This window comes from Clarias gariepinus, chromosome 9 (genome assembly GCF_024256425.1).
Source record: "Clarias gariepinus isolate MV-2021 ecotype Netherlands chromosome 9, CGAR_prim_01v2, whole genome shotgun sequence".
Taxonomy (NCBI): domain Eukaryota; kingdom Metazoa; phylum Chordata; class Actinopteri; order Siluriformes; family Clariidae; genus Clarias; species Clarias gariepinus.
This window is the reverse complement of record NC_071108.1, coordinates 545,001-560,000: the sequence shown is the minus strand read 5'-3', so window position 1 is coordinate 560,000 and position 15,000 is coordinate 545,001. Positions and strand designations below refer to the sequence as shown.

Sequence of the window (15,000 nt, the reverse complement as noted above, 5' to 3'; positions counted from 1 at the left end):
CAAGCTGAATCCTACAATGTAGGGACTTGAATTTCTAAAAAGTTTAGAAGCAAATGAACAACAGATTCTTGTTTTAAATGAAGCTCTAGGAGACTGAGATACACACACACACACACACACACGTACACACACGCACACACACGTACACACACGTACACACCCACACACTCACACACACACACATCCACACACACATCCACACACACATCCACACACACACACACACACACACACACATCCACACACACACACACACATCCACACACACACACACACACACACACACACACACACACTGATCAACACATCTGATCTCTGTCTGATGAAATAATTTAAATGGATTAAAGCCGTTGCTCCGCCTCAGTGGCTGATTGGCTGCTGTGTGTTTACCTCGGAGGCGGGGAACGTGTCCCACTTCCTGGATTTAAGGTTTGCAGGAATGATGTCATCCAGGTGTTCAGGTGAGAGCCAATAGGAATTCAGGTCAGAGAAAGGTTTCAGGATTGTGATTGCAAATGCCTCTGTTAAACACACACACACACACACACACACACACACACCACAGATGAGTGTATAAATTCAGTAAGGTGTACAAAACCACCCTTTTGTACTTTTAGTTAATTAGAAAATGTAAACTCCAGACTTTACTGGAGGGTTATTTTATTTGGGGTGTGTTTACTTTTACTGCACTACAAGGTTTGCATACTTTGGCAGAAACACGATTACTCGACTGATGAATCCCTTTAACGTCACTGACTCCAGTCTGTTTTAATCAATATGACACTGGAGACTGGAGGTGGTGCTGTTGTACTGAATATCAGCACGGCTGTGAGATCTTCAGTACTCACGTGTGAGATGATGGGAGATTCAGCAGATCATTTCGTCATCCAACTCCACCACCTGTTCATTAGACCCAATTCCCTCTACAATGCTCCAAGCCATCTCACAAGACCTCCTTCCCTTCATCACAACCATCATCAACCATTCCATATCATCTGGTCATGTTCCTGCTGCTTTTAAGAAGGCGAGGGTTATTCCCATCCTTATCCTTTCCAAAATTCTCCAAAGGACTGTTTATAACCAAATGTCTCTTTATCTTTCACAAAACAACCTTAACGATCCCAACCAATCCAGATTCAAAGTGGCACATTCCACAGAGACTGCCCTTCTGTCTGTCGAGCTTCATACTGCTAGATCAACTAAAATATCATCTGTCCTCATCCTCCTGGACCTGTCGGCTGCATTTGACACGGAGACTCTCTACTGGTGTCCCACAGGGTTTAGTACTTGGTTCTCTCCTGTTCTCCCTCTATACCCGGTCTCTTGGTAAGGTCATATCATCTTTTCCTTCCTCCCTCATACACTCTGGTTTCCACCCGGATCTCAGCATGTCTGTCAGACATCCCAACCTGGATGGCAGCTCATCATCTGAAGCTCAATCTGAGCAAAACCAAACTTTTGTTCATCCCTTGTGACTAATCCCCAGGTTAAGACAACAACCAAATCACTCCTCCAGCCACCGCCCGCGATCTTGGGGTAACCGTGGACAATCATCTGTAATTTTCTCCACACATTTCGAACCTTACTCGCTCCTGTTGATTTCTTCTTTACAACATCAGAAGAATCCGACCATTTCATTCTTCACAGGCGTTTGTTCAGTCTTGTTATTTCGAGAATGGACTAATGCACCTTACTCCTGGCAGGTCTGTCTCTGTCCACCATTCATCTGCAGCTGATCTCCCACATCACCCCACTCCTCCGCTCCCTGCACTGGCTTCATGTAGCTGCTGCAGCAAATTCAAAACACTGATGCTTGCCTACAAAGATAAATGTCTCAGCACCCACTTACCTCTCTGCTCTAATCACACCACGCACTCCACCACGTCCCCTCCGATCCTCCAGCACTGCTCGCCTCATCCCACCATCTCTCAGGGATCGAGGAAGACATTCATCCAGACTCTTTTATGTTCTGGCACCGAGGTGGTGGAGTGAACTTCCCTCTGGATGTCTGTACAGCCGAGTCTTTGACAATATGTCAATATGTAACAGACGTGTCTGTTTCTTCAATACCTGGACTAATCTGTCTTAAGATCTTCCAAACTGTGTGGAGAACTCAGTAACCCAGTGTAAGTATCTCTCCTGTGATGGAAACTTCAAAGCACTTACGTAAGTCGCTCTGGAAAAGAGAGTCCGCCAAATGCCTAAATGTGTGTGTGTGTGTGTGTGTGTGTGTGCATGCTGACCGTGTGTGTGTGGTATGGGGTCTCTGATCACAGCGACCGAGGGATCTGTGTTCTCCTTCCGCAGAATCTCGTCTACAGTCTGAGAGGAGAGGAACTCCAGCGCAGAACCGTCAGCGTAGACCACAAACAACCTGTAGTCAAGTCAAGGCGGCTTTTATAAACACACACACACACACACACACACACACACACACACACATACACACATACAAGCAAATCAGTATGTGTGTGTGTGTGTGCGTGTGTGTAAGTGAGAGTGTGTGTGACTGTGAGTGTGTGTGTATGTATGTGTGTGTGTGTGTGCGGTGTTGTGTTGTGTGTTAACCCTGTTCACATCTTACTCACCGAGGTGTGTGTGTATCGAGGCCGGTGTTCTGTTGCGCCTTTCGCTCCGTGTCAGTGTGTGTGTGTGAGATGGAGACTCCGCCCTCTGCTGTGACCTACACACACACACACACACACACACACATTAATCTCTTCAGGTTTGTGTGTGTGTGTGTGTGTGTGTGTGTGTGTGTTCTGACCTGGTACTGGTTTCCCTCTGAGTCTGTGACCTCACACACTAAACCCTGGGAGTGACTCATGATGTAACGTCCACACTGGTCTCCTTCAGGTCCTGTACTGTTGTACACAGCCACACCATCCTCACAGACGGACAGACAGCCTCCATCAGACAGACGGACCTACAGCCGAGAGAGAGAGAGAGAGAGAGAGAGAGAGAGAGAGAGAGAGAGTCCATCCTGTCATCCATCTCATCCATCCTTTCAACTAATCCCTCTCTCCATCCTGTCGTCTACATCTTTATAATTCATCCATCCATTTATCCCCATCACTAACCCCAATCAGTCCATCCGTCAGTCCCTCCTCCAGGGTTCGTACACATTTTTACCATTACATTTCCATGACTTTTCCATGACTTGAAGGTAAATATTCATGACTTGAATATGATTCATGAATAAACAGTAGTTCTGAGACACTCACAAGGAATATAAGTTTAAAAAGCCTTTAGCCTTTATACTACTGTTTATTTGGGAAACATTTTGGATCTCCAAGCTGAAGACCACCAGAGGACTACACCTCTCAACACCCAAGCAGCACTCCTAGTAACTCGTTTGTGGATTCATGACTTAATGTTCCATAAAACGTCTGTGTATACATGTGAAATAAGAATAAAAATCCATGTTCAAATTTACCACAGCGTATCTTGAATAAAATAAATGAACAAACAATGCGGTTTAATACAAAATAAATATTTATTTAAATAATGCTGACACAGTAACACAATAAAAATAAATAATGTCAAACCCTGACAACTCCTTAGACATTTATTAACATAAATCAATGGGAGACAACAATGTAAAACTGAAAAATAAATAAATAAATAAAAATGAAAGGGTTTGGTGACATTGTCATTAACTTTAACTGAAGGAAATGAAATGAAATGAAATTTAACTTCACTGGATAACCATTTTTAACAAGTTAACATCTGTATTTGAATTATCCATCCCCCCAAAACAATCAACAGAGTTTATTTTTTCATTTCTGCAAGCTTCTCGTCAATCTGTTTTCCAATTTTCTGCAGAGATGCTTTCTTTTCTTTTGCAGTTCGGCGGAAACTGTTGGATTTGGTGATAAAGGTAAGATTGCTTGAAGATTCTGCCTTTTCAGCGTATTCATCTGCTGATTTCTCAAGAGCACAAATGTCTGCCTCCATTCTAGCCCTCTTCTTTTTCAAATCCTCTAGATCATCTGTGAGGGCCTTCCTCTTCAAGTCAACAGCTTGCTGTTCTTTCTTTTTCTTCTCCTCTTCCAAGTAGCCATGGTATTTCTGCCTGGCTCCTGCAGCCGAAAGAAGCAGCTCTTTTGTGATCTCTACCTTGGTTCTGCCCCCTACAGATCTGACATGGTCAACAATGAGCCTCTGAGCCACCAGAGACCTCTCCCTCTGATTCTCAACGATTAACTCTTTGTTGATGGAAAAGCCTCTTTCCACACTGGCCTGTCCATGTGACAAGACAAGCAGAATCTTCACAACATCCCACACTTTGGAAAATGATGGTTTTGTCCCCATTGTCTCATGCAACAGGGTGTCCACTCGAGTGTTGTTCGGGTCAAATTCCCTGAACTTAGCCTGAAGAGCAGCCAAATCACAAAACTCCCTAAATTCTCGAAGGATGTCATCACACATAACCTCATTTACATGTTTAGCTTCTACAAGTATGTGCAGCATTCTTCTCATTTGACTTGCGCACAGTTCTTTACATTCAGCCATACGTCTCGGGTCAAGGCACTGCATGCTTCTCACTAATGTGTGATGCACTGGAGCCTTTTTTAGCAACTTCTCAAGGAGTGCAATCAAGAGTTTCTTGCAGTCCATCCTAATCTCTAGTCTCTGCCTTTCAGAAATGTTTTTGGAAGACTTGAGTTGGTTGAGAGTGACTTGTGCTGCAAATCCAATATCAACCTGAGAACTATCCTTGTGCAGACTGCTGTCCTGAAAAGGGACCTGGAGAAGCTTTAGTGTAGATGTGGCCTCTTGCAAGTACTTTTCTTTCAGAAATCGTCCCATGAGGCCTGCAAAAAAAGTTATTTAAAAAATTAGGGTTTTTTTTATGCAGTTTGATCACTTAATTTGCGAATTAACCATTAAATTAAATGTTCTAAATGATCTTTTGAGCTAAACACTTTCATTTTGTAAACATTTATATATCAATTAATTTATTGGACTTCAGGAAGGAACATTATAATAACTGTAATACTAGACAAATGAAATATAGTCTAAACAATTACTTTTTTACATTACTTTAAATAATCATATTATATATGTATAAATTTTTATATCTATGACAGAGTATTTAAAGTCATTTCTGCTGTTATAAGGTGAAAGCGACAAAAAAATAACACTTTGCCAGTAGGTGTCTTACTTAAACTACTTAAACTTATGCAATATCTTGCTCTAGATAAGTTGCAAAATGTAAAAAAATTACAGAAAAAATGTCATTTAATATATTTGCATGCATTTCTAATTACTGCAATGTGTACAATAAAACATTAGCAAATCACACAATCCATGTTTATCCTCACCTTTGATCAGTTTGTACATGTCATCAGAAAGGAACGGCAGCATGGGCTGGTCTGACTGATACATGGTGAGGAAGGGGCCGATTTCTCTCGCAATGCTGTTAAATATCTCCACTTTCACTGGAAATAGAGGATCAGCACATGGCATCTTCACCTCATCAAACGACTTCACTTTGGGATTCTGAAGTTCACCTCTCTCTACCATGTCGATGTATTTTTTCACATGTGGCCAGAGCAGCAATCCTCTTTCTGACACATTCACATTTTCAATCCACCGATGGTTGCAAAACTTGAGCATGGGAGTGTCACATCCGGTTGCTGTCACAAAATCTTCGTGACGAGCGGGGCAATCATGAAACAGCCAATACAGGCTAGAGAGTCCGTGTTCGACTTCCCATCCAGCGGATTTACATCCATGTCTGAACGCATTGTGTAGTATGTGCAACCCGCACGAACCTATGTTGATTAGTGACTTTCCCACATCATTCTGCACTTGCTTCTGGAGAGTTTCAAATACTTTCCAATTTACGGTCGGCCCGTCCATTGAGATTTGGACAAGATTCTTGATTCCGGTCTCAGAAAGCAAGTTGCTGATTTTTTCAACGATGTCTTGAGCTGATGAATGGCCCATAAACTCTGAGCCGATGTATTTAGTCTTTACCTCGGACCCGTCCCATAGCCTGACATGCATGTCTAACTGTTTAGCCTGTAAATAGTGATTCAGGCTTTCATCAAATAACATGACATATACTCGTTGCTTTGATACACTAGCCAAAGTCAGTTTCTTAAAATAAGGAGCCAGTCCAAAATTACACATATATGAGCACTTGCGTTCACCGCATGTAAATCTTGCAGCTATCTGACTGTCGGGGAACATGACCGGAAAAAGCTGGCTTATGTCTTCACAAGACTTGTAAGTATAGTGAGAATTAGCCACTTTTAGCGCCCACAGTACCTCTGCAGTGAGGGTTTCGTTTCTGGACACAGCACTCAAAATGGTCCCTTGCTTTGTGGTGGAGGAGAGGGAAGCACTGCAGCTGGCAGAGGGTGTCACAACGTTAGTCACCTGGGTGAAAAAGCTAGCGATCGGGTTGGAAGCTGAGTGTTGCGCAGCTGCAGCGGCAGACTGGTGCTCAAATTCAAATTCAAATTCAAATTTTATTTGTCACATACACAGTCATACACAGTACGAAATGTAGTGAAATGCTTACACGACCGCCAGTGACCTTAAAAAGCACCTTTAGCATGGCTAGATAGAGCTGCTTCTCCCATGTTCGTAATGTCGAACGTTTTATGGCAAAGTCTACATTTTGCTCGTCCCGGGTCCTGGTCTTTCTCAAGCCATGCATTATACTTTTCAGATTGAAGCCAAACATTATTAAAGCGACATTTTCCCGGCATTGTTTATTTTTGCTCAGCTGCAACTGAGTTGCCCCAAGCAGAGAACATGTCACGTGATGTGACTGATCGCCCGAACGAAAGAATTATTGCAATTTGAAAACCGATATTATCAATTAAACAAATTCAAGTACACAGATATTTAAAAAAAAAATAAATAAAATTTCCATGACTTTTCCAAAACTTTCTGAGTTTATTCATTTTCCAAAACTTTTCCAGGCCTGGAAATTGCCATTTTAAAATTCCATGACTTTTTCCCCGATTTTCTCCCTAATCTAGTCGTGGCCAATTACTCCCCGTCACTAGGGGGCTCCCACACACATCAAGGCTACTACAACCACTCAGTCGGCAGGACGAAAGCTATCCCGTGTTTCCTCCGAACCACGTGACGCGAGCCGACCGCATCTTTTCGAACTGCTCGCTCACGCACCGTTAGGGGCGGAGTAACACACTCGGAGGAAAGCGCTAGCCGCTCCTTCCGTGTGCGCGAGCTCACAGACGCCCCTGATTGGCTGTAGCGCCGTGACTAATGTGGGAGCGCAAGTACCTCTCATCCCTCCCCCCTGAGAGAGCTCGGCCAATCAGCTCTCTCTGTGCCTCCGGCTGTGAGAGGAAAACAGCATCACCCGGGGTTCGAACCAGCGATCTCCGGATGATAGGGCGAGAACTTTACCACTGCGCCACTCGGAGGCCCTGACTTTTCCAGGTTTTTCATGACCGTACGAACCCTGCTCCTCATCCTCTCATTAATCCTTCCATCCTCCACCTGCTCATTTCCTCTTCCACTTGTTCACCTCCTTGTCTGTCCCCGCCCCGCCCCTCCCTCCCCCCTCCCTCCTCCCTCCCTCCTCACCCTGTATGATCCGAGTGCAGTGGCGCTGATGGTGGTTCCGTCTCTGAAGAGAACCTCAGCGCTCTTCTCCTCACACTTCAACCTCACTGTAGCGTATCCACTCTTCTCCACCTTCACCTCGCTCGCTCTCCCTCCATCATGTCTGCTGCCTGAAAAAAACACAACTTTTAAGTTTAATTTAGATATGCGTAGTTTATTATATATTTTTTTACACAAATTTTCCCTTGTTCTATTTTTTCCTTTTTATAATTTTTTTTTATATTTTAGATGTTTACTTGCAGTTGACCAATTCCATTTTATTACCAGAGTTTTATTTTATTTGCACTGATGTTGCCCTTCTCATTCCATATAAATATCCTGATGTACAAATGTTTGTGGGGTGTTTTTAAATTTAATATAAAAAAAACGTCCGAGAGGTGTGATGTCACGGACCAGCAGATCAGACTACGGGATCAGATTCCTGTCTCCTGTTTCCTTCAGTGAAAACATTGTTGGTGACTCGAGCAGGGATCCTGACAAAGCCACGCCCACAAGCCACATAACCTGGGCGCGGTCACCTGAATTCTAGTGCAGGAGGCGGGGCTTACTACATTTACGAGCATCATGATTAACAGGTAGTTACACATCCTGGTTCTGATCGGCTGGCTTGTTTAAATGAATGAGTGATACTGAACTAAATCCTGCGCTCTGATTGGTCGGAGGGTGTTGATTAATTCTCTATAAGAGCAGCTCAGTTCAGATTATTATTAATGCGCTTGCTCTGGTACGTCATGGTCTCCATTGCAGCAGCTCGTCCACAGGGACATGTGCAAAGCCGCTCCGCTGATCATAAACACCTATGACACACTCCTGACCTGAGCTCTGCTGCCTCAGCGTCTCCCTCTGCTGGTAGCTGGAGGTAATTCTGGTTCCGTCAGCATGATCCACTACAGCTCTGTGTTTCTCTGACACACACATTACACCATCATCCCTCGTCATCAGCACCTGACACAGTGAGGATATTCAACTTATGAGAATCTGATCTGTGTGTGTGTGTGTGTGTGTGTGTGTGTGTGTGTGTGTGACTGATGACTTACACTATGTGTTTGTGGGTCAGTGCTGTAGAAGGTCAGGACAGGGTTCTCCTCCACTGGTTCTCCTCTGATGGTCCTGATCCTGACTCCTGACGGAGTGGTGGTGCACCACGAACCACCCGTCACCTTTACCTGCTCTTTAAGCTCCGCCCTTGCTGTTGGCTCCACCCCTTCTACTCCAGTACCTGAGCTGGACTTAACTGAGGAGAACATTAACAAGTACAATCACACACACTTAATGGAGTGTTGTGTATCACTATTTAGTGGTGTGCATCAGTGTCTATCAGTGTGTATCAGTGTGTATCAGTGTGTACAGGTATGTACGGGTAGTCTCTCACTTACAAACATTCAAGTTATAAATGTTCTCAGATACGAACGGACCGCAGTCCCACAATTATTTCGTAGATGCGAAAAAATCACAGAAGTAGCAGTTAGTTGTGTCACAGACGCACACGACTGGCTGTAAAGTCCTGATTAATGTGAGAGCGGCGAGCTGAGAGAGTTCAGCCAATCAGCTGTCATCCTACAGCATCACATGGGAATCGAACTGGCAATCTCCGGATGACTGTGGTGTATATTAGTGTGTAGTGATGTGTATCAGTGTGTAGTGGTGTGTAGTGGTGTGTATCAGTGTGTAGTGGTGTCTATCAGTGTGTAGTGATGTGTAGTGATGTGTATCAGTGTGTAGTGGTGTGTAGTGGTGTGTATCAGTGTGTAGTAGTGTGTTTCAGTGTGTAGTGGTGTGTATCAGTGTGTAGTGGTGTGTATCAGTGTGTAGTGGTGTGTATCAGTGTGTAGTGGTGTGTAGTGGTGTGTATCAGTGTGTAGTGGTGTGTATCAGTGTGTAGTGGTGTATATTAGTGTGTAGTGATGTGTATCAGTGTGTAGTGGTGTGTATCAGTGTGTAGTGGTGTGTATCAGTGTGTAGTGGTGTGTATCAGTGTGTAGTGGTGTGTATCAGTGTGTAGTGGTGTGTATCAGTATGTTTTAGTGTGTAGTGGTGTGTATCAGTGTGTAGTGGTGTGTATCAGTGTGTAGTGGTGTGTATCAGTGTGTAGTGGTGTGTATCAGTGTGTAGTGGTGTGTATCAGTGTGTAGTGGTGTGTAGTGGTGTGTATCAGTGTGTAGTGGTGTGTATCAGTGTGTAGTGGTGTGTATCAGTGTGTAGTGGTGTGTATCAGTGTGTAGTGGTGTGTATCAGTGTGTAGTGATGTGTATCAGTGTGTAGTGGTGTGTATCAGTGTGTAGTGGTGTGTATCAGTGTGTAGTGGTGTGTATTGATGTTTAGTGGTGTGTATAAGTGTGTAGTGGTGTGTATCAGTGTGTAGTGATGTGTATCAGTGTGTAGTGGTGTGTATCAGTGTGTAGTGGTGTGTATCGGTGTGTAGTGGTGTGTATCGGTGTGTAGTGGTGTGTATCGGTGTGTAGTGGTGTGTATCGGTGTGTAGTGGTGTGTATCGGTGTGTAGTGGTGTGTAGTGGTGTGTATCAGTGTGTAGTGGTGTGTATCAGTGTGTAGTGGTGTGTATCAGTGTGTAGTGGTGTGTAGTGGTGTGTATCGGTGTGTAGTGGTGTGTAGTGGTGTGTATCAGTGTGTAGTGGTGTGTATCAGTGTGTAGTGGTGTGTATCAGTGTGTAGTGGTGTGTAGCGGTGTGTATCAGTGTGTAGTGGTGTGTATCAGTGTGTAGTGGTGTGTAGTGGTGTGTATCGGTGTGTAGTGGTGTGTATCAGTGTGTAGTGGTGTGTATCAGTGTGTAGTGGTGTGTATCAGTGTGTAGTGGTGTGTATCAGTGTGTAGTGGTGTGTATCAGTGTGTAGGGGTGTGTATCAGTGTGTAGTGGTGTCTATCAGTGTGTAGTGGTGTCTATCAGTGTGTAGTGGTGTCTATCAGTGTGTAGTGATGTGTATCAGTGTGTAGTGGTGTGTATCAGTGTGTAGTGGTGTGTATCGGTGTGTAGTGGTGTGTAGTGGTGTGTATCGGTGTGTAGTGGTGTGTAGTGGTGTGTATCAGTGTGTAGTGGTGTGTATCAGTGTGTAGTGGTGTGTATCAGTGTGTAGTGGTGTGTATCAGTGTGTAGTGGTGTGTATCAGTGTGTAGTGGTGTGTATCAGTGTGTAGTGGTGTGTATCAGTGTGTAGTGGTGTGTATCAGTGTGTAGTGGTGTGTAGTGGTGTGTATCAGTGTGTAGTGGTGTGTAGTGGTGTGTATCAGTGTGTAGTGGTGTGTATCAGTGTGTAGTGGTGTGTAGTGGTGTGTATCAGTGTGTAGTGGTGTGTATCAGTGTGTAGTGGTGTGTAGTGGTGTGTAGTGGTGTGTAGTGGTGTGTATCAGTGTGTAGTGGTGTGTAGTGGTGTGTATCAGTGTGTAGTGGTGTGTATCAGTGTGTAGTGGTGTGTATCAGTGTGTAGTGGTGTGTATCAGTGTGTAGTGGTGTGTATCAGTGTGTAGTGGTGTGTAGTGGTGTGTATCAGTGTGTAGTGGTGTGTATCAGTGTGTAGTGGTGTGTATCAGTGTGTAGTGGTGTGTATCAGTGTGTAGTGGTGTGTAGTGGTGTGTATCAGTGTGTAGTGGTGTGTAGTGGTGTGTATCAGTGTGTAGTGGTGTGTATCAGTGTGTAGTGATGTGTATCAGTGTGTAGTGGTGTGTATCAGTGTGTAGTGGTGTGTATCAGTGTGTAGGGGTGTGTATCAGTGTGTAGGGGTGTGTATCAGTGTGTAGTGGTGTCTATCAGTGTGTAGTGGTGTCTATCAGTGTGTAGTGATGTGTATCAGTGTGTAGTGGTGTGTATCAGTGTGTAGTGGTGTGTATCAGTGTGTAGTGGTGTGTATCAGTGTGTAGTGGTGTGTATCAGTGTGTAGGGGTGTGTATCAGTGTGTAGGGGTGTGTATCAGTGTGTAGTGGTGTGTAGTGGTGTGTATCAGTGTGTAGTAGTGTGTAGTGGTGTGTATCAGTGTGTAGTGGTGTCTATCAGTGTGTAGTGGTGTGTATCAGTGTGTAGTGGTGTGTATCAGTGTGTAGTGGTGTGTATCAGTGTGTAGGGGTGTGTATCAGTGTGTAGGGGTGTGTATCAGTGTGTAGTGGTGTTTAGCGGTGTGTATCAGTGTGTAGTAGTGTGTAGTGGTGTGTATCAGTGTGTAGTGGTGTCTATCAGTGTGTAGTGGTGTCTATCAGTGTGTATTGATGTGTAGTGGTGTGTATCAGTGTGTATCAGTGTGTAGTGGTGTGTATCAGTGTGTAGTGGTGTGTATCAGTGTGTAGTGGTGTCTATCAGTGTGTAGTGGTGTCTATCAGTGTGTAGTGGTGTGTATCAGTGTGTAGTGGTGTGTATCGGTGTGTAGTGGTGTGTATCAGTGTGTAGTGGTGTGTATCAGTGTGTAGTGGTGTGTATCAGTGTGTAGTGGTGTGTATCAGTGTGTAGTGGTGTGTAGTGGTGTGTAGTGGTGTTTAGTGGTGTGTATCAGTGTGTAGTAGTGTGTAGTAGTGTGTAGTGGTGTGTATCAGTGTGTAGTGGTGTCTATCAGTGTGTAGTGGTGTGTATCAGTGTGTAGTGGTGTCTATCAGTGTGTAGTGGTGTCTATCAGTGTGTAGTGATGTGTATCAGTGTGTAGTGGTGTGTATCAGTGTGTAGTGGTGTATATCAGTGTGTAGTGGTGTGTATCAGTGTGTAGGGGTGTGTATCAGTGTGTAGGGGTGTGTTTCAGTGTGTAGTGGTGTTAAGTGGTGTGTATCAGTGTGTAGTAGTGTGTAGTGGTGTGTATCAGTGTGTAGTGGTGTCTATTAGTGTGTAGTGGTGTCTATCAGTGTGTAGTAATGTGTAGTGGTGTGTATCAGTGTGTAGTGGTGTCTATCAGTGTGTAGTGGTGTGTATCAGTGTGTAGTGGTGTGTATCAGTGTGTAGTGGTGTGTATCAGTGTGTAGTGGTGTGTATCAGTGTGTAGTGGTGTGTATCAGTGTGTAGTGGTGTGTATCAGTGTGTAGTGGTGTGTATCAGTGTGTAGTGGTGTGTGTCAGTGTGTAGTGATGTGTATCAGTGTGTATCAGTGTGTAGTGGTGTGTATCAGTGTGTAGTGGTGTGTAGTGGTGTGTATCAGTGTGTAGTGGTGTGTAGTGGTGTGTAGTGGTGTGTAGCGGTGTGTAGTGGTGTGTATCGGTGTGTAGTGGTGTGTATCAGTGTGTAGTGGTGTGTATCAGTGTGTAGTGGTGTGTAGTGGTGTGTATCAGTGTGTAGTGGTGTGTATCAGTGTGTAGTGGTGTGTATCAGTGTGTAGTGGTGTGTGTCAGTGTGTAGTGATGTGTATCAGTGTGTATCAGTGTGTAGTGGTGTGTATCAGTGTGTATCAGTGTGTAGTGGTGTGTATCAGTGTGTAGTGGTGTGTAGTGGTGTGTAGTGGTGTGTAGTGGTGTGTATCAGTGTGTAGTGGTGTGTAGTGGTGTGTATCGGTGTGTAGTGGTGTGTATCGGTGTGTAGTGGTGTGTATCAGTGTGTATCGGTGTGTAGTGGTGTGTATCGGTGTGTAGTGGTGTGTATCGGTGTGTAGTGGTGTGTATCGGTGTGTAGTGGTGTGTATCGGTGTGTAGTGGTGTGTAGTGGTGTGTATCGGTGTGTAGTGGTGTGTATCGGTGTGTAGTGGTGTGTATCGGTGTGTAGTGGTGTGTATCAGTGTGTAGTGGTGTGTAGTGGTGTGTATCGGTGTGTAGTAGTGTGTAGTGGTGTGTATCAGTGTGTAGTGGTGTGTATCAGTGTGTAGTGGTGTGTATCAGTGTGTAGTGGTGTGTAGGGGTGTGTATCAGTGTGTAGTGGTGTGTATCAGTGTGTAGTAGTGTGTAGTGGTGTGTATCTGTGTGTAGTGGTGTCTATCAGTGTGTAGTGGTGTCTATCAGTGTGTAGTGATGTGTATCAGTGTGTAGTGGTGTGTATCAGTGTGTAGTGGTGTGTATCAGTGTGTAGGGGTGTGTATCAGTGTGTAGTGGTGTCTATCAGTGTGTAGTGGTGTCTATCAGTGTGTAGTGGTGTCTATCAGTGTGTAGTGATGTGTATCAGTGTGTAGTGGTGTGTATCAGTGTGTAGGGGTGTGTATCAGTGTGTAGGGGTGTGTATCGGTGTGTAGTGGTGTGTAGTGGTGTGTATCGGTGTGTAGTAGTGTGTAGTGGTGTGTATCAGTGTGTAGTGGTGTGTATCAGTGTGTAGTGGTGTGTATCAGTGTGTAGTGGTGTGTATCAGTGTGTAGTGGTGTGTATCAGTGTGTAGGGGTGTGTATCAGTGTGTAGGGGTGTGTATCAGTGTGTAGTGGTGTGTAGTGGTGTGTATCAGTGTGTAGTAGTGTGTAGTGGTGTGTATCAGTGTGTAGTGGTGTCTATCTGTGTGTAGTGGTGTGTATCAGTGTGTAGTGGTGTGTATCAGTGTGTAGTGGTGTGTATCAGTGTGTAGTGGTGTCTATCAGTGTGTAGTGGTGTCTATCAGTGTGTAGTGGTGTGTATCAGTGTGTAGTGATGTGTATCAGTGTGTAGTGGTGTGTATCAGTGTGTAGGGGTGTGTATCAGTGTGTAGGGGTGTGTATCGGTGTGTAGTGGTGTGTAGTGGTGTGTATCGGTGTGTAGCAGTGTGTAGTGGTGTGTATCAGTGTGTAGTGGTGTGTATCAGTGTGTAGTGGTGTGTATCAGTGTGTAGTGGTGTGTATCAGTGTGTAGTGGTGTGTATCAGTGTGTAGGGGTGTGTATCAGTGTGTAGGGGTGTGTATCAGTGTGTAGTGGTGTGTAGTGGTGTGTATCAGTGTGTAGTAGTGTGTAGTGGTGTGTATCAGTGTGTAGTGGTGTCTATCAGTGTGTAGTGGTGTCTATCAGTGTGTAGTGATGTGTATCAGTGTGTAGTGGTGTGTATCAGTGTGTAGTGGTGTGTATCAGTGTGTAGTGGTGTGTATCAGTGTGTAGTGGTGTGTAGTGGTGTGTATCAGTGTGTAGTGGTGTGTAGTGGTGTGTATCAGTGTGTAGTGGTGTGTATCAGTGTGTAGTGGTGTGTATCAGTGTGTAGTGGTGTGTATCAGTGTGTAGTGGTGTGTATCAGTGTGTAGTGGTGTGTATCAGTGTGTAGTGGTGTGTAGTGGTGTGTATCAGTGTGTAGTGGTGTGTATCAGTGTGTAGGGGTGTGTATCAGTGTGTAGGGGTGTGTATCAGTGTGTAGTGGTGTGTAGTGGTGTGTATCAGTGTGTAGTAGTGTGTAGTGGTGTGTATCAGTGTGTAGTGGTGTCTATCAGTGTGTAGTGGTGTCTATCAGTGTGTAGTGATGTGTATCAGTGTGTAGTGGTGTGTATCAGTGTGTAGTGGTGTGTATCAGTGTGTAGGGGTGTGTATCAGT

The 15,000-nt window shown here is 44.6% G+C and overlaps 2 protein-coding genes across 2 annotated transcripts in view; both read right to left on the bottom strand.

Annotated features, from left to right (window-relative positions):
• spag17 (sperm associated antigen 17) overlaps nucleotides 1–15,000 on the bottom strand; it is a 31,639-nt gene that overhangs the window by 2,978 nt on the left and 13,661 nt on the right. The window contains exons 27-33 of the mRNA XM_053504696.1: nucleotides 8,652–8,848; nucleotides 8,430–8,559; nucleotides 7,576–7,724; nucleotides 2,768–2,926; nucleotides 2,589–2,683; nucleotides 2,244–2,374; nucleotides 391–521 (exon numbers count right to left, since the gene is read on the bottom strand). Of these exons, the coding sequence (XP_053360671.1) occupies nucleotides 391–521; nucleotides 2,244–2,374; nucleotides 2,589–2,683; nucleotides 2,768–2,926; nucleotides 7,576–7,724; nucleotides 8,430–8,559; nucleotides 8,652–8,848 (992 nt within the window). The remainder of the gene's footprint in view (nucleotides 1–390; nucleotides 522–2,243; nucleotides 2,375–2,588; nucleotides 2,684–2,767; nucleotides 2,927–7,575; nucleotides 7,725–8,429; nucleotides 8,560–8,651; nucleotides 8,849–15,000) is intronic.
• On the bottom strand, nucleotides 3,272–6,436 carry LOC128530645 (uncharacterized). The gene is made up of 2 exons (XM_053504695.1): nucleotides 5,328–6,436; nucleotides 3,272–4,817 (listed from the first exon to the last, which is right to left on the bottom strand). Exons 1-2 carry the CDS (start codon nucleotides 6,199–6,201, stop codon nucleotides 3,772–3,774), a joined length of 1,920 nt encoding a protein of 639 aa, XP_053360670.1. The 5' UTR covers nucleotides 6,202–6,436; the 3' UTR covers nucleotides 3,272–3,771.

Bases quoted from the DNA above. Each gene is read 5' to 3' on its own strand.
- LOC128530645 (XM_053504695.1), bottom strand. From the start codon at position 6,201: ATGTTCCCCGACAGTCAGATAGCTGCAAGATTTACATGCGGTGAACGC. The intron at 4,818-5,327 runs GTGAGGATAAAC...CTTTTTTTGCAG, and splicing joins CATGTACAAACTGATCAAAG to GCCTCATGGGACGATTTCTG.